Source organism: Mauremys mutica, chromosome 1 (genome assembly GCF_020497125.1).
Source record: "Mauremys mutica isolate MM-2020 ecotype Southern chromosome 1, ASM2049712v1, whole genome shotgun sequence".
Taxonomy (NCBI): Eukaryota; Metazoa; Chordata; order Testudines; family Geoemydidae; genus Mauremys; species Mauremys mutica.
This window is the reverse complement of record NC_059072.1, coordinates 180285646-180309027: the sequence shown is the minus strand read 5'-3', so window position 1 is coordinate 180309027 and position 23382 is coordinate 180285646. Positions and strand designations below refer to the sequence as shown.

Below are 23382 nucleotides of genomic sequence, written 5' to 3'. Positions count from 1 at the left end.
TAGATGTCCTGCTGCCAAACAGAATTCCTAACTTCAGGTTAGGCCCCCAGGTTCCCTATGCAAAAAATGGGGAGATTTAGGCCACTCCTTACTCAACATACTAACTTTTGCAAACCCCATTTTTAGGTGCCTACGTTTGCCAATAGGAAATGCTGAGCAAGCTGAGGCATGTGGCCTAAGGTCTGCTCTTCAAAGGGAGTTAAGTATCTAACTCTGGGCTGGAGAGACACGCCTCCTTCCACTCAGGAGTCACAGCTGTGAACTCTCTCTTGGAGTTAGGTGCCTGGCATCAGGTTTTTCAAGAAAAACTGAGATGGAGGAACTGCTTTTCCCTTTATATCCAAAAGCACAGTCATCAGAGCTTTCACCTTGGATGGGGGAGACCTAGGTTCGAATTCCCAGATGAGTGCCCTAACCACTGGTCCATATGGGGTGGGTCTGTCTCAATTGCTAGTGTCAGTGATTCTACTTTGTATAAAATACTTAAGTACTCATGGGGTCAGAGTGAAAGAGAGTGGTTTTGTTGTCCAGTGCTCAGGTGACTCACCTGGGATGTGGCAGAACCAAGTTCAAGTCCCTGTTCCATTGACTATTTAAGTGGGAGGTGGGAGACCTAGTCCACATTAGGCAGAGTACTGATTTGAACCCAGTGCTCCCATATTCTGGGTGAGTTCGCTAAACATCATCTAATGAGGGGCATCACAACCTTTGGCTGTGCTTTGTGGCAAGGTGGCCTCTGAGCACATCTACTTGATTGTGCCCAGCAGGAGAACATCTAGTTTGTGACCCCTGTAGGGGCTTAGGTTTGAGCTAGGCACTAAGCTGTTTGGTGGTGTCAGGACTGAGGAAGCTATGAATATACCTACCAGGAGAAATGTAGGAACCTAGGAGACATCACTGGGGAAATTTAGACACCCATATAGTTAGGCAGCAGCTGAGCAGGGCTTCTGAGGATCTAAATTTTTGTTTTAGGGTCCTAAAGTGGCAGACAGGTACCTATGTCCCCCTTGTGAATCCCACCCTGTGTGCCTAAATCCCCTAGTCATATTTTTAAATATTTCCAGCATAATACAGGCACTCTATTAAAAAATGGCCTGCAGCTTTCTGTACACACTTTTAAAGTTGTCTCTTGTCTTTAAACAGAAGTTTACATAATGCAAGAAAATATTGTTCTAGTTTACATCTATGTGGTCCACTGAAGCTGAATAGCACAGAAGAGGGGGGCCCATACATATATTCAAAACAAAAATATAATGTGGAAGGGAATGCAGTAAATATGGTAATTGTAAATAATAATCTTAGAGATGAACAAAGCAAATAGCTGTATACAGTACCATGCTTATAGCTGCCACAGCAGCATTTTCTTGCCTTTGTTGCTCTATGGCATACATCCAGATATCTGCTGTGTGAACATTTGCTCCTGGGAGGAGATGAAGAAGAAGGGGTCCATAAGGTTTCCATTGGCCTAGACAACAGAAACATCTGCTGGATTCATGAGCAGCTTGCTGACCTAAATCAGCAGGGAAATTTGCAGTTCATCAGCTCTGCCATATCAGTAGATATTTCATAGACCATAGAGATAAACAAGAAAAGCCAATAAAATAATGTAAGTATTTTACATCAAAATTGAACACATTCAAATATTTAATTATCTATAAGTAAATTATCTCAAGATTTTGTCATGGTTATTTTTAGTAAAAGTCACAGACACAAAATTTCACAGGAACTCTAGCCTGGCCATGACTTCTACTAAAAATAATGGGGAAGGAGAGCAATGATACCTGGATCCTCATTGGGGTGGGGGAGGGATTGACAGCCCCAGCCCACCTGCCACAGTTGTGGGGCACAGGCCAGACTCCAGACCCTACTGAAGCCACGGGGCAGGGTCACAGCAAGGGAGGGTGGGGCAGGGGGTGGCCTCTTCTCCAGCCAAAGCCCTGAGTCAGGGACATATAACCCCTGCTCTGCCCCACCACTGACAGCTGAAGCTAGAGTCAGGGAGGGGCTGGTAAAGTCACTCCACGAATAAAGCATATCCTTATCTAAAACTACATGTAAATGACACTAACTAGGGCCTATCAGTAATTGATCAACACACAAAGCTCACATTGACTGTTAGGGAACAGTGTTCTGTGCATGAAAGAATGGCAGGATATAACCTTAAATGTCAGTTAAAGGAGTAGGGACGTAGATGGCTGTTTAGTGCTAATGGAAGCACACCAGCTAGGTCCCCCAAATACTCATTTTTATGAAAATTATAAAATCTGCACAGTCGGTTTATTCAAACTTGTAGACCCACAAAGAGGCCTTCTCAGTCTCTTTTAGAAATGCATAATATTCTGTTGGTGGTGGTTGGGAGAGCATTTGCTCTGCATAATGCAGGATAACATTTGAGTGCAATTGTCCAAGTGATGGGAATAAGGGGCCCCATCCTGAACTGATGCAAATTGTCTTAGTTCTGTAACTTTATTTTAATGGAGATATGAAAACTTACAACAGTTGAAGATCTGGCCCCATGGATTTAGTAGCATTTGGCCATTAGTTGAAACTATATCACCACAAGATTCCCAGAGTGAAATCCCTTATTCTGGTTTACTTGTATAACATTTACAGAAAATATCAAGTTCTGAGTTAAATTAATAGTTGTTTCATTCAGCAACTTCTATTTGCTTAAACAGAGCAATGTTTCAGTAGATCTGGTTTGGCACTACAAAAGACTTTGAACATCAAAGAAAGTAAACATTGACATGATGGGTGAAATCACCAGAAATGAAATCTTTGTGAATGAACAAATGATCAAAAGTGGAAAACACATCTTATTAACCACTGTGGCTTTTGCTCTTTGAAAAACAGAAATGGTTCCTTCAGGGAATGTTCTGAGTTGACTCGGATATAGCTACATGTTGATCAATTCAAAGTTATTGAGGTATTGCTTGTTTAGTTGAAAACCATCTGCAGGTATCAGGCTGCTCATCTACTAGGATTGTGTTTTCCTTTTTTTCCCCTCTCCTTTTCCAATGAAGAATATTTGTTTATTACCAGAGTTTATTTGAAGGCTTTTAAAAAAAAATATATATATATATATATAGTGATAGACCCAGGCCAGTTGGGAACAGCAGAGGTGATCAGATAGGAGAAAGGAACTAAGATACATGGTGAGGTGTTAATAGGGGGTTTCTTTCAGATTCTCATATTGAATTAGTATTAAAGAGATCAGTCGAAAGTTTGTGAGAAAATGTTTGGTCCTAAAGAAGTTTACATATGATTTGATGTCATTCAGTAAACTCAGAAAATTGAAGGAATAGTGAAGTCCAGTTAGCAAAGAAAGAACACTATTGATTTTAATTGTGTCTCTTACAGAAAGATCCTTTCATGTCCAACCCTAGAACACAGAGAGCAGAATCAAGATCAGTATTTAAATGTACTTTTCTCTTGTTCTGGTTTAGATAAGGAGAATCTGAACTGGGGGAAAGGGAAATTGGCTTTCATTGAACTATCACAAGATTCTCTCTTCAAGCATTTTGAAATATATACCATATGAGATTACTTGAATATTCTGAATACCTACAAAACCACTTGGATACTCTTTATAGTCTGGAATGGGATGGTGTAATGTGTGGTTAGCACACATTTCTTTTTCTTTTTTTCCTTCCCCTGTTTATTGTCTAATAAAACAAATTCCTGCAGTATGCATAAAGGAAGATTTAAAGAATAGATGAGCTTCTGCATTGGTATACATAACTAGAGCTAAGTAGTTCAGTGAGTAACATCAATTCATAAAAAGTCAGTTCTGTTAGGCTTAAAGAGCAAACTTGGTGGTCTGACTCAGTAAGTCTGAAAAAATAATTCATTTGCAGGCAATGATACCAGTATATGTATCTGTCAAACCTTCCAGAACAAAGCTCTGCAAAATGTGCATGCCTATAGTTATCTTTTTAACCTTGGGCTGAATAAAGCATTACTGAAACATACACATTCCACAGAGTAGCAATTTGACCCAACTGCCTTTTCTTCCATTTTAAAGGGGTGTGTGTGGGGGGGGGAAGAGAATCTCATTATCCTAGACTAAACCCTGCATCTTTACTCTGTGTCCTGACGTATTGGACCAACTGTCTATCACTTCTTTAAAAAAAAAAAAAAAACTTTCTCCAGGTTGACATCTCAATTTAGGACTTAGTTAAGTGATTGAGTCTTCTTGTGAATCTGTCTTTGAATGTGGGAATGTGGTCATAGGTTCCTGTTCACTCAGCTAGCTGCCTTTCAAGTGTTCTTCATGTTGGAAGGGAAAATAGTCGCCTCTAGGTATTGATTATTGACCATTCAAATGGCATTAAAGAAAAGTAGTGTTTTTTATGAACACAAAATAATTAACTTTCTGGACATTATTGAAGTTCCATTTCAGTACTATCTCCTTTCTTTCTGGCAGTTCCCTCAAAGGAAGACATCTTTCACCCTTAAACTCTTTCACTTGTACCATAATATGACTGCTTATTTTTTTCTTTGTTCTGCAAACCTGATATTTGAAGAAAGGATTGCTAGTATGCACGAACACTGCATTGCTTCATGTGGCTTAGTTACTTTTCTCATATTTTCTTCATTGCCACTGAGGTTTTTTGTTTGTTTGTTGTTTGTTTTTTTTCCCGAATAAAAAAAGTCTGTATTGAGATCCATGTTGATCTTAGTTTAAGTTCCAGATTTTTAAATAATTTGTTTAAAAAAATATAAACTGCTTAGAAACAATTATAGTTTGCATTCCATACAAATAAACATCCAAAGCTTTGGATGATTAACTATTCTTTCTGAACATTTTGAGTCTACAAAACTAGGAAGAAAATCTCACATTATGAGCATTCAGACATTCCACACAATGTTTCCGAATCAGAGTGTACGATAACTTCTATGTTTTTTACATGAATGATAGACTTTTATAGGATAGGCTGCTGGACCACTCTGTCACACTGCAAAATCTCTGATTATCTGTGCAATATCAGGAAGGATCAGGACAGATGAAAATGAGTGAATATTGGGCACTGCATGATGTTGAACTATATCTCATTTAGATTTTCCAAGGCAAGTTATCCGACCTACCTGATTTAGGCTTTTTTTATGTAGTGTTTAATTGAGGACTTAGCAGTATGGTTTATAAATATTGCATACTGCTAGTGTAAATATTTTTAAATGATCATAAACACTTTGGAGTTCTACTTTTTTTGTCTTTTTAACACATCTGTGCCATAATTGTTAGCTAAAACCAAAAAAATAAAATAAAGTCAACCTCCAAAATAGCCAACAGAAAACCAAAAACTATATATCTTAAATATTTAACACATTCAGTCTCACATTTTAATTTCTAACATTTACTATTACATATTTTAAAGCAATACTTGTATAAAGAAGACCTTTACCCCATACTCTGCTAACATGAAGGTACCCAAAGTACTAGCAGCAAAGAATCCTGTGGCACCTTATAGACTAACAGACGTTTGGGAGCATGAGCTTTCGTGGGTGAATACCCACTTCGTCGGATGCAAGTAGTGGAAAGTACTACTACACCAAGACAGAGTTAGAGACCGTCCATTTTCAGCTTCATTTGTCCACTATTCTGGCTCTCTATCCTCAAGCCTTATGGAAGATTCTGTTGTGTAATTTAGGAAAGCAGAACCACAGGGCTTTAAAATTCTTCCATTTGTTTTAAAATGAATACATTCAGCACTCTATTTCCACCAGTTATAGGGAATAGATTTTCTCCCTTGTCCTTAATATATAGTGGGATATTCTTGTCCAAGAAAGCAGCCACATGTTTAAATTGTCATAGCTGTACTGAAGTCAGTGGAGCTACGCTGATTTACATCATCTGAGGTTCTAGCAAAACATTTGAGAAGCGTTTGTATTTTAACATTTGATATTTCTGTACCATGTGTTTCTATGTTTACTTCATGTGGGGAGAACTGAATTCTTTTCATTCTGGTATTTGGTAATAGTTACTATTCTCATGCCAGAATGTCTCTATTTTGAGATAGAAGAAAATGATATGTTCTAAATTTGCACAGACTGCTGCAGAGGATTTGATGGGACTTGTGTGTGTGTGTGTGTGTGTTTTTTCTTTTCTTCCTATCTTAGGTACTTAAATGATAGCTACTGTAGTATCTGAGTGCCTCACAGTCTCTAATGCATTTGTCCTCACAATACTCTGTGAAGTAGAGAAGTGCTTTTACCCCCCATTTTACAGATGGGGATCTGAAACACACTGCAACTAAGTTAAGTTGCCCAGGGTCACACAAGAAGTGTGTTGTGGATCAAGGAATTGATCCTAGGTGTGTCAAGTCTCAGGCAGGCACCCTAATCATTGAACCATCCTTCTTTTTATGGAAAGTAGGAAGTTCAGTTCTGTTGGTTGATGATGTGGTGGAAAGGACAAACCATGGTTTAATTTATTTTTTGGTTTGGTAACTTATATTGTGTTCCCCAAGTTATGGATAGGTGCCACTTTTTATTATTTTTTTAAGAAATCCAAAGAAATTAAATAAAAATAAATTTCCTTCCCCACTGCAGTTTTTCCAGCACTGCACATGAGACAATAATTTTATGTCCCATAATCTGGAAGTAGTATAAAAGAATCGATATAAGAATTTATGCGAAATTCCCATCAAATTACAGGCAATAAAACTCTCTAGTTGGGTATATTTTCAGTCTTCCCCCTCCCCCCTACTTTTTCAGCTTAGTTTAAATAAAATTATGTGAACTTTTAAAATTTAAGCTCTTTTCTCTGAGAATATAGAGTTAAAATGGCTTCTAACTCAATTATGTCTTGAATTGGTGGTCTTATTGTTTCCCGTTGGTGGTCTTATTGTTTTCTGTTGCAAAATTGTGCAGCTAGAAATATAGGCTCAAGGGGAAGTTACAAAGACACCTTCCATGTCTATTTTACACATAAATTCCTCACTCTTAAATTAGTTACTATAAATATATACTGTTGTCCATTGGACTACTTTAGCAATTAAGCCTTCCAGGGAAAAAAATTCTAGAATGTTACCCCAAGAACTAAGCAATTTTTTATTTCCAGTATCCCTTTTAGGTTCTGTAGTTTCAGAAGTGAATCCTGCAATATTCTAACTCCTAATTTTCTTTGCAAGTGGCTCTATTAATGGAAAAAATAGTAGTGAGAGAACAGACACTTTTGACTTGTTCCCCTTTTTCTTTAGTTAGGGATATCAAGACATTCATGCTGCAGATTAAGTATGAGGTATTTGTTTTCCAAATGTGGGACTAAATTGATATAATTCAAAACAGCCAATTAGGAAAGGCCATTCAACCCAGTCAAGGGATTTCTCTGCTTCTAGAGTTAAAGCAAATTCCTATTTCTTTGACCAAGCTGAATGGATGCAATGTAATGTGCATCCTAGATTGTCTGAGGGTTCCTTCCAGGGGAAAAAAGTTTCGGGTCTTTTATGTATAAGTTGTTGAATTGTAGTCTATAGTCTGGTTGTCATTATTGTATCATAAATTTGTAATATCTTTGTTTAGAAATGAAATCAGATACTAGAACCAACACTCATTTCTGCATCTCTCCTCTCCATGTGTCAGTATGCTGATTACCATGCTGCATAGCTTGCAGGATTCTACCTTTCTCTTGTATTTTTGGTATAAACCCTACACATCAAAAGCATTAATTCCTGCTAGAAAACTGAAAAACTAAAAAGTAATATAGTAATATAGATCCTGGACTTTTTTCCATGTTTAGGCTATTTTATAATCATCTACATTTCAGATCAGGATATAATTTCTGCTAACCTAATTGCAACATCTTGTGATGTTTTCTCAAAATAAAGCTTTATATCTCTGGAGAGATTTACATCTTGAGAGATTATATATACATAAAGTAATCCTGAAAAACTGATTAAATATGTTTTGGATTGTTCATCATACCCCCATTGTTTTTAATTTCTTTTGAGCTGTCTTTCTAAGAAAATAAGCCAAAACTAATTTACACTCATGCTCATTGTCAGATAAGCACTGCATCATTTGAAATGGGAAGTTGTCTCCCTCTCCTCACCATTAAAATAATTACCATGCTTTGCATTTGCCTTTTAGAGGACTGACACTTTTTTAAGGTCTTATCTAAAACCTACTGAAATCAATATGAAGACTGCCATTGACTTTAATGGATTTGAATCAAGTCTTTACTTTGTATCTGCCTCAACAAGTCTTGAATTTTCTCATACCTGTGCATATTGGTTTTGGATGAAACTGGAAGTATTGAAATAATGTGAGGAGATTCAAGTTAGGAAGGATGGTAAAATGAAAAAGATTGTTTTATGGTTCAAGCACAGGACTGAGTATAAGAAATCAGTTCTAATTTCAGCTCTGCTACAGGCTTCCTGTGTGACCTTTAGTGAGTCATATAACTTCACTTTTTATCATAATTTCCACATAAGAAAAATGGTAATAAAATGTACATACCTCACAGGGATGTTGGGAAGCTAGATGCGTTGGAATGTGTAAAGCCAATGTGTCAGCAAATTGCTAACGCACTCTACTCACCTGATGTCCCCCACAGTTAGCACCTTGACCCCAAGATACCCTCTTTCCCACATCTACTACAAAGATTTTCAGGATTCATCAACGAACTGTCATATGAAAAGCATAGACAGACTAATATTCACATGATTTTATACTGTCAGCATATATCACCAAGAGCACAAAGGTTTCTTATAGGAATGCACCACTGCAGTGACAAAAGCAAAGAGAACCTTATTCTCCTCTGCCTTTGCAATCCCCAAATCAAGGCCAGCAGAGACCCACTCACATTCATGGCATAGTGAACCAGCTAATCAGCCCAGACTGTGCACCACAAGCCTCCAACTCATGCACTGACCTCTGTGAAGAGCTTGAAGCAGAACTCTGAACTGGACTGTATGGTATTAACCACTTCACCAGTCCTGAAGAAATTTGTCCACGTCACATACCAACATACCATGAGTTCTAGAAGCCCTTTGCAACACTTGAGACATCACCTTTGAAAAAAAAAACTATGCTTCTGCTGCCTGGTAAAGGCCTATGGAGAACGACAGTGATCACTGCTAATGGAAATTATCAGCTCCTTCTTTAGAGAAACAAACCTGTGAACTCCATTGAAAAATGCAATAGGTCCCCGTGCCCACACACACACACACACACACACGCACCACCCACAGCATCACAAAAGCAACCCACGCCACAGGAAATGTCTCTAACTATTGCCCCATCTCTACACCTAGGTAAAATCACTGAGATAGATAGTGACAACTGAGCTCCAAAAACGTGTAACCGATGGGCTTAAGACTAAGGTGCAACACAAGGACAGCCCTAGTAGCACTACCGGGCCTCTAACTAGATAAGAGAAGTATATGTGGTGGAATTAGGTTTGGATGAGAAAAAAGAAATACACCACATAGCAAATCTTTCCTAACATCAAGGAAAGAATAGAGGTGATACACAGAGGCTAAACTGAAGTATTCTGGTATCTCAGTGTTTTTCAACTTGTGTATTTCTGTGTTCCATCTTACCAGCAGGAAGTACTGAAATCCGAGGAGAGAAATTGGGAACACTTATACATCTGTCAAATCAAATAATGTTCTGCATGTGCTCAGTACAGAACATCTGGTGATCCCAAAGCATTTTGTAAGATGAATAAGCACCAATATCCCTTTTTGTAGATCGTGTAACAAGGTACAGAGAGGTAAAATTACTTGTGTGGAGTCATGTAGTAAGTCAAAGCGTGAGTTTGGAATATATATCTGGTCTCCAAAGTCTCAGGCCTGGGGTAATTCCACAGGACTACAGTCTGTGTTTGTTTTGCCCCCTAAGAGAGGACTTCAACAGTACTGTTGTAATTTGCTGCTAGCTTCTCTGGGTTACAAAAACTACTTTTATCTAGAAGACTTCTTTAGAATTTAGTACTTGTTTAGATAATTGACGGCTCAATCCTGCAAGATGCTTAGCACCGTGGCCCCAATCCATGCTTAATTTTAAGTACTGTTGACTTTAATGGAACTGTTCAGATGCCTAAAATTATACACGTGTTTAAGTGCTTTGCTGTATCAGGGCCAGCGCACTCAACATCTTGCAGGAATGATCCCTCCATGAACACAGTATATGAAACCTTCTTATGGTAGTTAGGGTCTTGAGCAATTTTTGTATAACAGTTGCTTGTAGAGCACTTGTTTAAACTACTTTTCCTGTTCTTTTCCAATGTGCCTGATGGATTTCACTGCAGTGCTGTCTGGAACCAGCTACTTGGGTTAATGGTATTAAAGTAGTTCAAACTTACTTATTCTGTATGCAAAATATGTTTTAGCCTAAACAACTACTGAGCCAGAACTTGTACACTAGAAGGTTATTTGTTTGGAAAGCCTACTGTAATTTAGTGGAAGTAATAGCATGCTGTGTGTGCCTTTCTGGATTTTTAAAACTTGAATTTAAGCAATAAGAATTGCTATGAGGTTCCTTGAAACATTGGGATTGGGAAGGGGAGAAGTGATGGAAAAATATGACAAGTTTTTGATTTTTGTCTTTATTGTGATTTTTCATTCAGTGGGTATTTTTAATGTATGTGTTTCAAGAAATATCAAGTACAGTGGGTGTTATGAAATTTTTGGTGTTTTGTTTGCAGTGGTTAAACTAGTTATAATATTTCCAATATTCCCTATATTCTACTTACCACAAATATTCCATCTCATTAAATATAAAGGTGGGGGTTTTTTTCAGGTTACTCTGTATCATTTAGTGTATAAAAGATATGGCTGACACAGAATGTACAGTTTTTGCTCCAATAATGTTTGCTCAAATTTGATATGTTGATGACAACTCTTTTATCCTATATTTCCTTCAGCTACTGTAGTCTCATGCCAAGGAAACATTTTTATTTTAATAGAGGAATTAAAACTGTGAGTTCATTTGATTTTATTTATTGAGATGACTTTTCCCACAACTGCTGTTAATTTATTTTGTTCAGAATACAAAAATTTAGGCAATAAAGTATTTTAATGTAAATTGAGTGCTTGTGAAGGATGCTGCTTCTGTTTTTTCTACAGCAGCAGAAAGCTTACTCAGTGATCTCCAGTTTATTCCAACCCAGAACTGGACTGTCTACTTGTGGTTGTGAGAGGGTAGTTAATCTTAAAGGTTTTGGGCACTTTTTGCAAGACTGCCAACAAGGCTGCCAGCTGTGGTAATGTTTTTTGTGGGTGCCTGCCTCGCAGGAACTGGAGTAACACCACCAAACTCATTTTGCGTAAGCTACTGCACAGCCATCAAAACTTGCCCTGGATTCTATCTTGTCACTATAACCTAGTCAAACAATAGTGTGTGTCTATCACAGGGGTAGGCAACCTATGGCACGGGTGCCAAAGGCGGAAAGCGAGCTGATTTTCAGTGGCACTCACACTGCCCGGGTTCTAGCCACCGGTCAGGGGAGCTCTGCATTTTAATTTAATTTTAAATGAAACTTCTTAAACATTTAAAAAACCTTATTTACTTTACATACAACAATAGTTTAGTTATATATTATAGACTTATAGAAAGAGACCTTCTAAAGACGTTAAAATGTATTACTGGCACGCGAAACCTTAAATTAGAGTGAATAAAAGAAGACTCGGCACACCGCTTCTGAAAGGATGTCGACCCCTGGTCTATAATTTATTCATGGTTTCTTTGCATAGTTGCATAATTGCACTTGTTTTTAATCATTTTTGCCTTCTGTATAGGCTAAACCCCAACCCCTCGTTTATTTGGGCAGAGTTCTATAATGAGTACCACTAAAATATAATACTTACCTTAAAGTTTTGTGCCAGATCTGTGGGCATTTGGTATAACTACTGGTATATTGTAAGTTAATGTGTTTGATATAATAGTATAACATAAGCGTGAACTTGTCTATTTGTTACATTTAGGACTGTAAGGATATTTTCCACTTTAGGCTTTTCATACTCTTCAGTGCCAAGCTACATGTTGTACTTCTCCATTATAAGAATCTTTATGCCAGTGGTTCTAGCAGAACAAGTAGAATATTTTACTTGTAAGCTTTCCCCACATACACATTAAAAACTGTAACTCTTGCTTTTGTTACAGTTCCTCTTTGTGTCTTCTGGACAGTGTAGAGTCCATTGTATAACAAAGTATGTGCTGATTTCACAAAATTGCTCTTTATAATAAATATATAACTGGAAATGTGTATAAGAGGTATTTTGGACAGCTTCACCTTGTCTTGTTTTCAGCAGATTCTTAATGTGCTCTATAACATTTTGGGATAAAATCATAATAGTTAGAGATGTGAAAGGACTATTACATCAAGTCTATCCCCAGACAAGTTCAGGTGATACTTCCTCATACCACACTTGTTCTTAGACAAAATGCCAAAACTGGCAAGCAAAAGCATCAAGAAAATTATCAAATAATTTGTAAGCTACCCTATCTTTCTGGCTTAAAAAAAATTCTATGTTGATTTCAAAAGAGAGTTTCAGAGGTTTTTTAAATATTTCCTGCTTTTAGCAGATGTTATAAATAGTCTAGGTTTTTAGGTACATTTAACCATGTTCTTCATAATAAGAACCATATATAATACGTTGAAGCATCTGTGGACAGGGTTTTCAGTTTGTGTGTCCGAATAGGAAGGGATAAGGATTGTAGGATGCTTCCTAGAAGATAATTAATATTAAATAATCTGCAGCTCTTAAATTTAACCTGGCTATCTCTCTGATACAGAGAACATATTTTTGGTGTATCTTTTTTTTTCCCCCATTGGTAAGACTATTACATCAAATTCAGACTGTGCAGGCTGTGAGAAGTTAGTAATAAATTCTTTTCTATAACTTTCATGTAATCGGGATTTTTTGTTTTTGCTTTCTTTAATCCCCTTCAGGCAGCCAAGGGCAATTTCCACTCACACAGAATGTTACAGTTGTTGAAGGGGGAACAGCAAATTTGACCTGCAGGGTTGATCAAAATGATAACACCTCCCTCCAGTGGTCAAATCCAGCTCAACAGACTCTGTACTTTGATGACAAGAAAGGTGAATATATTTTCTTTAATAATTTTGAAATATTTTATGATAATTATCTTAAATGAGACAGAACATTCATTTATTCCCAAACTGTTTTAATATGTACCTGTATTTATGTTAAATATTAAATATTTCTGTTTGCTAGGCATAAACTCTAAAGAGTAATTAACTCATATTTTTTTATTAAATATACAGAGTTTGTTTCTAACTCTCTCTTTGATTGAAGTTATTTTTGTAATGTATATCTTATATGATTTTCATTGCCTAAATTAAGTGGTTGGAGGAAAAGAACAACATTTTTCATGATTATTGCAAGCTGAGCTGGAAATCCTTGTTAAGATGTATTTTGAAGGGCGGGTTAAGGAGTGCTGTGTGAGGAGGGGATGTAGTAGCCTGTAAGCACCATATCTTGTCTATGGTAGTTAGTGGTGGAAGGATAGATAGTATTTGGCTCAAGTTTATTGGATTTTGTTTGTTTTTAAACAATTAGTGTGCAGTTACCATCAAATGGTTATTCAGCCAAACTACTAATCAATTAGTTCACTTTTATATTTACTGCCTGAGCTTTACTAATTACATGATCCATAGGTTGTGGTGGTGGTCTACCCAGATGAAAAAAATAGCAACAATTTCTATTCCTTTTCATAAGACAAACATTGCTTATTTAATAGGGTTTACTGCCAAGATTTGTGCATCCATCTAACCTGAATAAACCAAGAAATGTATATTTTGCAGTAAAATGTTAACAAGGGAATGCCCTTAGATTTCATACATAAAAACATTTGAGAATTAACAGAGCTAAATTTCATAAAATCTGTTTGGCTTCAGAACTGCAATAACCTTGATGTTGGCTCCAGCAGTAGCAAAGCTTGATAGAGTTTATATTTAATCCTTCAGTGAGGACTTAGTTCTGCAAGATGCTGAGTACTCTGGCCCATATCCAGCAAATGGGAGTACTCCGGAGCTTAAAGTTAAGCACTGATTAAGTGTTTTGCTGTATGATGGCAAAGGTGCTTAGCATCTTGTAGGATCAAGCTTGAAGAGCAGGTTTTGTGTGGATCTGTGTACTTGATTAAAAGCAGATTTGAAAAGCAGTTGCATTATATCTACAGAACCTGCGATCAAAATATTTTCAAACTGAATAAGTGTCATTGCTACTAATATAATAAGCAAAACAGAATCTAATTAAGATACTGAAATGGTTCCTTTTTCCTTTGTGTAACTATTTTTTAATGTGTAATCACTGGATTTGCAATTTCCTTTGAGTCTCAAGTATGCTCTGGATGTTGGATTAATGATACATAATGAAGGGTTTGTCATGTGTTAATATTCCTAAAACCCAATCCTGCAACCCTTACTCCTGTGAGTAATCCCACTGCTTTTATGTAAGTAAGGAATACCTGCATAAGTAAAAGTAGTGGGTTTGAGCTCTTTTGTAGGTGAAACCCAATATCTAGAACTTCTATACATTTAATGACATTTTAAAAGAAGTGCAGCAATAACATTTATGAGTGGTTTGTTGCATAGTATTTGTGAGCAATTTATATTCTCTACAAAAGACACAGTAGGCTAAAGAAAACGTAAAGAACTGCAGTTTTCACTGAACTTTAAGTTCTGTTCTTAGCCTCTGAGGAATATGTGCAGATTTATTTGCAGAGGAATTTACTGTGCATCTGTTACACAGGAAAACTGCTAAAATGATCCAGAAGGATGCCTGGTCCTTAAATCATGCATCTTCAATTATTTTACATTTATAAGGTATTGCATCCTGTTCATGTGACAATCCCATCCTTGACTACACTGCTGGGGGAAGTGAGCAGCAGGATAAAATGCCATGCAGAAGTCATTGCCGCTTTCTCCCCACTTCTTCCAACTCAAATAATGGTTTCACAGCTTTAATCAGCAGCTCTGTCTATGTGTGCTTCCACTTATGCCTAAAGGAAAGATTTCTCCCTTTGGGTCTTGTATTGCTAGGATGGAACTCTAGCTCTGAAAGCTTAGAAGGGTATCCCTCGGAGACAGCATTAAGTCCACCTGAGGCCAGTGTTGAAGCAGAAGTCTGAGTCAGAGCCTCTCTTCTTACAGGCACTTCATTTGTGCCCATTAGGCACAGAGAGCTTACTCTTAGGTGCAGTAGATCTGCTTCATCCATTGATTCCAGTGCCCAGACATTCAGAGTTCTCCACTGGTTTTGGCCCTAGCTGCATGACACATTTCTCTCCCTTCATAGCCATGTAAACCTCCTGGTACAGTTGTGTTTATCAGACCCATAAAATCAGTGGAAAAGAATAGGTGGAGACAGATAGACAACTCTTATAGGAGTTGGATCTATGAAGCTCACTCTCACATGAGATCAGAATGACCACAGCCCCTCCACATTCAGAATTAAATTAAAAATAATACATGCCCTTGACTTAACATTCCACCAATAAATTATGCACCACCATGCCACACACACGCACAAACTAATCAAACTATTTCTTCTATTCATTGGAAGGAAGAGAGAGAGTGCCAGTGTTATTTCTATTTTTAAATACTTGGAAGATGCTCAGGTACTACTATAGATGGGGGGCCAGATGTGTATCAAATACATGCCTGGTGTGTACAGAAGCAGGAGAGTAAGCTAACATAGACAGTATGCTACAGAACGTGTTCCAGAAGCAGAAAAGTTACCTGTGGATGAGGAGGTCTGAAATGCCCTCTCCACTACGCTGTTCTTCATGAAGGCCCTAATGTTTGCAAAAACTAGAACTAAAAGATGGTGATACAGAGGGACCTAGAGCCAGGCTGTCTCATCCAAAGACAATTTCTGATGATAAAAAAAGACATGTTTAATGTAAATATAGTTTATTTTTGTGAATTAAATCAGTGAGGTATTTGAGAAGAAGCATTACCTACTTGGTTAAGACAATGGGACTGGATGGGAGGAGATGGTAACATTATTGGATTCACCTAATGGTGGTAATATTCAGGGCTTGTGTAAATGAACACTTAGGTAAGGTGACCAGACAGCAAATGTGAAAAATCAGGACAGGAGGTGAGGTGTAATAGGAGCCTATATAAGAAGACCACCCCAAAATTGGGAGTGTCCCTATAAAATCGGGATATCTGGTCATCCTAGTTTGCGGCACGCTGGGGTGAATCTACCCCACATTACTGTGTTCCTCACTAAGTAACTCTGTGGGTTCCACTGACACACACTAAATGTTCCCTAGTGTGCTTTAATCTACTCCCATTTCAAAGTGTGATAGTCAAAACTGACTGAGAAATGTTTAGTGCGCAACAGCTGGGTCCACCTGGAGAGTTTGTGTGTGGCAGGCTAGCGTGGGGTAGATTTACACATGAGCTTTAAACAAAATAAGTGGTCATTTAGACAAGCACTGGGAGACTTCCAAACTTTGTGACTGAATAAGCAGGCAGCTTGATCTCAAAAAAATGCTGATAATTAGTTTTTATGCAGTTGTCTCTTCAAATCTGAACATATCATTAAAGTTGGTCTTGTTTGCTCGAGTGTCTCTCATTCTAGAATAATTTAGATGTACTGCTACTGCCTACATGTTATATGCCTATAAACAAAACATGGGAAAACATTAGAGACTTGGATTCTGTTTTTAACTTGACTTATCGTTGTACCTCACATTCCTGTGTCTTTGGTCATGACACGTAACAGATGTCTTCATTTTTCCATCAGAAAAATGGGACTAATAATGAATATCTTCCTCACATGGGTTTTGTGAGATGTAAATAACTCGTGTTGGTAACATTGTCCAAGATTCTTGGCTAGAAGGTTCAATAAAAAAGTCACATTATTATTTACTCATTTATGAATTATAACTATTCATTGTTTGCAACTAGAACACCAAAGATATTAATCACATTTTCCTTTCACGTCATAGATACATATCAAAGCTTAACCCACACCCCAAATTCTTCTTCTTCTTCTTCTTCACTCCCTTTGGAGCATAAGGCGCCAACCACTCTCCTCCATTCATTTCGTTCTTGAGCGAGACAGCAGATTTCATCCCACTTCATTCCCATACCTTTCATTTCTTCTTCAATGGTCCTTTGCCACGTCCCCAATGGTCTACCTCTCCTCCTTCTTCCTTGTGGTGTCCATCGTAGGGCAATACGAGGGTGTCTGTCAGCATCCATTCTCAACACATGCCCCAGCCACCTCCATCTTCATTGTTTGGCTTCATCCACTATATTGTTGATACCCGTTAATCGGCTCACTTCAACATTGGTGATACGCTGCGGCCAATGTATGTTAAGAATTTGCCTAAGACACCTTCCTTCAAAGCCCCGAAGCCGACTTTCTATCTTCTTGTTGGTCCTCCATGTTTCCGCCGCACAGAGCAACACAGAGCGGACGTTCGACCTGTAGATCTCTACCTTGGTTTTCATTTGCAAGATGGTTGACCTCCAAATATTTTGAAGTCTATAAAATGCATTTGCTGCAAGACCGATTCTGGTAGATATCTCCTTCTGAATATTGCCATCAGCCAATATGTAACTACCAAGATATTTGAAGTCGTTCACCTCCTCCAATTCTACGTCACATAACACTGTCTTCGTCGAGCTGGCTGTTTTTACTTTCATTATTTTGCTCTTACCAGCATGGATATTAAGTCCTACGCACCTTGCTACTCTACCTACTCTATCAGTCTTCTCTTGGAGGTCCGTCTGAGAGCTTGAAATCAGGGCGATGTCATCTGCAAAGTCACAGTCTTCAATATGACCAGAGGGTCCCCATGCGATCCCTCTTGGCCTATCTTCAGTGGCTTTCCGCATCACCCAATCTATGACCACAAGAAATAGAATGGGCGAAATAACACACCCTTGTCTAACTCCCGTTCTCACATGGAACCACTCGCTCTGCTGTCCTTCATGGCGAACACAACACTTATTGCCGGCATACATATCTTTGAAGATGTTAATCACTTTCGAAGGGAATCCATATATTTTTAAGATATTCCAGAGAGATGGATGGTGGACACTATCAAATGCCTTCTCGAAATCGAGATAATTAATGAACAGTGGCGAGTTCCATTCAAGAGATTGTTCCATTATTGTACGTAGTACAAATATCTGATCAACGCATCCTCTCCCACTCCTAAACCCTGTTTGTTCTTCCCTCAGGATCTCTTCTACTGCTTGTCTTATTCTCTGTAACAGAACTCTGCAGAAAACCTTCCCGAGCACTGATAACAAGTTTATACCTCTCCAATTACCACACAAAGACAAATCACCCTTCTTTGGTAATTTCACGATGATACCTTTCTTCCATGCTTCAGGTACCTTCTCTTCTTCCCACACCTTGTTGAATAGCTCCTTTAGAATCCCGGCACTCATATTCAGGTCGACTTTTAGCATTTCTGCGGTTATTCTATCTTCACCTGGTGCCCTGTTTGCTTTTGTCTGTCTAATAGCCTCTTCTATCTCTTGCTCTATGATAGGCCCACATTCTACCTCCATCTGAAAACTCGTTTCCTCTATTTCAACTACCTCTTCAGGATTTGATCTATTTAAAGTCTCTCTAAAATGCTCTGCCCATCGATTGATTTGTGCTTTCTCTTCTATCAATATTCTCCCATTCTTTCCTCTAACCGCTGTTGACCTGTTGCTGAACCCTCCTGTCAAAGTCCTTGTGATTCTATACACAGTTCTTGTGTTGCCCCGCGCGGCTGCTGACTGTGCCTCTCTTGACAGACTGGTAATATAATCCCTTTTGTCTTTTCGGGCACTTCTCTTCACATCCTTGTTTTTCTCCCTATATTCTTTGTTCGCAGCTTTCTGTTGTTCATCCCTTCCAGTTAGCATGCGTAGTTTTGCTCTTCCTCTCCTCAATGAGTTTCCATGTATGATCTGAAATCCATACTTTCCGCTCTTTTCTCTGGTAGCCAAGCACTGTCTTGCTGGTCTCTACATATGCCTTCTCGACGTTGTCACAAAAAGTGTTTATATTACCAGTTCGCAAGTCATTTAGAAGTTGAAACTCTTTCGAGAGCTCCAATATGAACTGTGCCTTTACCGGCGGTTCTTCCAACCTCCTTGAGTCGAAAATTTGTTGCCCATAAACTTTCTTCGTCTTTCTCAATTTTATCTGAAGTTTGCTCAATACAAGATGATGGTCACCACCTACATCTGCACTTCTTGATACTCTAGTATCCAGCACTGACCCTCTTCACTTCCGATTGATTGCAATCAATTCTGCCGTTGCTTGGTCCCAAGCCCAAGATGCGAAAGGAGGAGGGTTGTGCGTTGGGCTGGCAACCCACCACGTAAAAAACAAGCGCTACAGAAACGTCAACCAAATCTTCAGAAATTCATAAAATTGTGGGTAGCCAGCTGGAGATGCCAAATATGACAAACAGGGATCAAAGCCGAAAGGAAGTCCCTGTTTCGATGGAGTCTCTGGTCAAACCCAAAAAACAAATAAAGATAGCGGTATGGAACGTTCGAACAATGTATGAAACAGGGAGAACAGCATCAGTAACAAAGGAAATGAGAAAATATGGCATTAACATTCTTGGGATTAGTGAGATGAGGTGGACGGACACTGGTATGTTAATACACCCCAAATTACCCTAAAGTAAAAGCAAATACTGTCCATTAATATCAATTGCATATATATATATATAGTTGACGCACAGGAAGATTTTTGTGTTCAAGGATGCTTTAAACTCAACTGATTAAATATTTATGAATAAAATGAGTTACACAAGTAATATTTTAGCTTGAGATGTTTGATGGTGTGCTTATATAAAATTAAAAGGAATAGAAAATTATGAATAGATTTTTCTTTCAGGAAAAACAATGACCTATTTTAATGACCTGTTTATGTGAATGAATATATCAGTTAGTTAGGTTTTTGTTTTTAGACTCTCATGGCTTGGATTGGATAAAATATTTGTTAAAAAATTGAGACTAGAGTGTGATTAATCCAATCTGGATATGCAAAGAGTGAAGTGGCGGGGATGGGGGCGCGGCAGGCAATGAGCCTTTATCTTCTTTATGGCCTGAAAACTATAAGACACATCTAGATTAGGAAAACTGATCTGCTGCTAGGGTGATGGGGAAAGCGGTGGATGTGACTTTAGCAACATTTTTATATGGTCTCCCACAGTATTCTTGCCAGCAAGTTAAAGAAGTATGGGCTGGAAAAATGGACTGTAAGGTGGATAGAAAACTGGCTAGATTGTCGGGCTCAATGGGTAGTGATCAATGGCTCAATGTCTAGTTGGCAGCCGGTATCAAGCGGAGTGCCCCAGGGGTCAGTTCCTGGGGCCAGTTTTGTTCAACATCTTTATAAATGATCTGAATGATGGGATGAATTGCACCCTCAGCAAGTTCACGGATGACACTAAGCTGGCGGGAGACTAGATACGTTGGAGGGTAGGGATAGGGTCCAGAGTGACTTAGACAAATTGGAGGAGTGGGCCAAAAGAAATCTGCTGAGCTTCAACAAGGACAAGAGCAGAGTCCTGCAGAAAAGGACCTGGGAATTACAGTGGATGAGAAGCTGGATATGAGTTAGCAGTGTGCCCTTGTTGCCAAGAAGGCCAATAGCATATTGGGCTGTATTAGTAGGAGCATTGCCAGCAGATCGAGGGAAGTGATTATTCCCCTCTACTCAGCACTGGTGAGGTCACACCTGGGGTATTGTGTCCAGTTTTAGTCCCCCCTCCCACAGTAGGGATGTGGACAAATTGGAGAGAGTCCAGCAGAGGGCAACGAAAATGATTAGAGTGCTGGGGCACATGATTTACGAGGAGAGGCTGAGGGAACTGGGCTTATTTAGTCTGCAGAAGAGAAGAGTGAAGGGGGACTTGATAGCAGCCTTCACCTACCTGAAGGGGGGTTCCAAAGAAGATGGAGCTAGGCTGTTCTCAGTGGTGGCACATGACAGAAGAAGAAGCAATGGTCTCAAGTTGCACTGGGGAAGGTCTAGGTTGGATATTAGGAAACACTATTTCAGTAGAAGGGTGGTGAAGCACTGGAATGGGTTACTTAGAGGTTTTTAAGGCTCAACTTGACAAAGCCCTGGCTGGGATAATTTAATTGGTATTGGTCCTGCTTAGAGCAGGGGGTTGGACTAGATGATCTCCTGAGGTCTCTTCCAACCCTGATATTCTACGACCAGGACCAGCTAATTAAAAAAAAAACACATAACTTTACCTGTTTTTAAACAGGACTTGGCAGCTAGTGAAATCCATGTTATTTAAAAGGTGTGAACTAACATGCTTTAAAACATAACCTATTTTCCTAGTTTAGACTTGGCACCATAGTTTCAGGACAGGGAGAGACCAACAACAGTAGCTACTCCTTCAGTGCTCCTAGGCCTTGTCTTCCTAGGGAAACCAAATGTAGATATGGCCAGAGTCATTCTGCTTCTTCCCTTTCCCTACTGCTACTTCCCAGCTCTCCCTTCCTCCAAGCTGTGGCTTAAAAACCGCATGTAGCCATTTGTTCATTAATTCTTCTTAATTTACCTTCATTTGAAGTGTGAGTGTGAAAATGAAAGTAGACAACAGTCTCATTTTACCAATAAGTACTTGGCGAACTTTTCATTGGACAAACAGTTGCACAGAACCACTGCAGGTAACAGCTATTTGTTGAAGAGGACAGTCTTTACTACTAGTACATCTTCACTTTTGGCTGTAGAAGAGCATTTATTCCAAGAAAATATGAATTCACAACTCACCATGTGCAAGTTAAAATTCTTAGGCAGCAGATGCAAATTACATGCTGCACATGAACAGGTTTTTTCACCTACAAAATTTTCAATTAAAATGAATAATTACCATAGAAACCTCTGTATCATGTTATGCACACAAGTATCCTTAATTATACAGCTCCCTTTCAAAGAAGCACAACACACAACAATGCAGAACTGGCAGAAATGTTGTTTTTTTATTATTTTTTAAAATGAACATATGTGAGGGGTTTTTAAAAAATTATTTTCATCTGTATTTCTTAAAGCAGTGGTTCTCAACCAGGGGTGTGGGGCCCCCTGTGGGGCTGCGAGCAGGTTTCAGGTGGCCGCCAAGCATGGTGGCCATTAGACTCTCTAGGGCCCAGGGCAGAAAGCTAAAGCCCCACCGTGAGGGACTACAGCCCAGGGCCACACCACCCAAGTCTGAAGATGAGGCCTGTAAGCAACTTAGCTTTGCGATGCCCACTGTGATATGAGGCCCAAGCAACTGCCCTGCTTCCTACCCCTTAACGTCGGACCTGGCTTTTATGTGCAGAAAAACAGGTGTTGTGACACAGGTGGGCCGTAGAGATTTTATTTGCATGTTGGGAGGCCTCAGAAAGAAAAAGGTTGAGAACCCCTGTGTTAAACGATGAAAGATGGGCAATAAACAGAGAGGCATAAGGAAAGTGCTGGGCCACAGATATTTGATAAAAAGAAGTTTTAACACAGATCGCTCATTTAACTTTCGGCCTTCTTTTTATAGTCTAATATTTTATACTTATTTTGGTGGGGGTGACGGCTTAGGTAGAGAGAGATCTTGAAACAGATGAAGCCCACGTGTACTGTACAACTAAATGATGGCTAGTTGATGCGAGTTTGTTTGATCTGATCAGTTTAGTAAATGATGCGCTCAGATTATTTTGAAGAGACTGGTATCTGTCTAGCATACCTCAGTGTTTTTGTTCAGTCTGCCAAACTAAACTGGAGGAAATATATGCTCTTTACTTTGACAAGGATTTGGCATGTCTGTTGATAATAAAATGTGCATTTCTGTTGACACTGATCATAATTAGTTTGCCATGAACTGACATGCCAAATCTTTGTCTCCTGCTAATCATTGTTGGGTACATTCTCTCTTACGCTGTCATCAAATAAATAGCACTTTGATGCCTTAGTAACACATTAGTGAACAAATTTCAACTTCAGGATTATTCATCCTTAGAGGGAGAAGATGTTTCCTTAGGTGACCTTTGTTTATGTCGCATATAACAGTAGTTGGCACTTAGGGAGTTATGTATCACCAGAGGATCCCAAAAGTTTTCAAAGATGCTGCTGCATTAAATGTGGTTATGGGTGCGCACTCCACTTGCAGCAGCTCCCTGAAGCATTCTGCAGTGGAGAATGCAGATAGGCACAAATGCCACAAGTGAACCTGTAGAAACACCCACAGGTATTTCAACTGACATTTGTTTCACTGTTTGCTCCCCCACAGTGGGGGCCTTGCATAATCAGCCTGTGTGGGATGAGGGTAGGCCTAGGACATGGCTATATTCCAAAAAATGATGCCCTTGGAATTTGTAGTAGGCATGTTAAATAGTATAATTGTCACTTATTACACCCATAATTCAGTGTGGAAAATAAAGTG

At 38.8% G+C, this 23382-nt stretch overlaps 1 protein-coding gene across 8 annotated transcripts in view; it reads left to right on the top strand.

Annotated features, from left to right (window-relative positions):
- CADM2 (cell adhesion molecule 2) overlaps window positions 1-23382 on the top strand; it is a 996746-nt gene that overhangs the window by 727651 nt on the left and 245713 nt on the right. For all 8 annotated transcript variants that reach the window (XM_045002083.1, XM_045002081.1, XM_045002080.1 and 5 more), the window contains one exon: window positions 12899-13048. In XM_045002083.1, the coding sequence (XP_044858018.1) occupies window positions 12899-13048 (150 nt within the window). The remainder of the gene's footprint in view (window positions 1-12898; window positions 13049-23382) is intronic.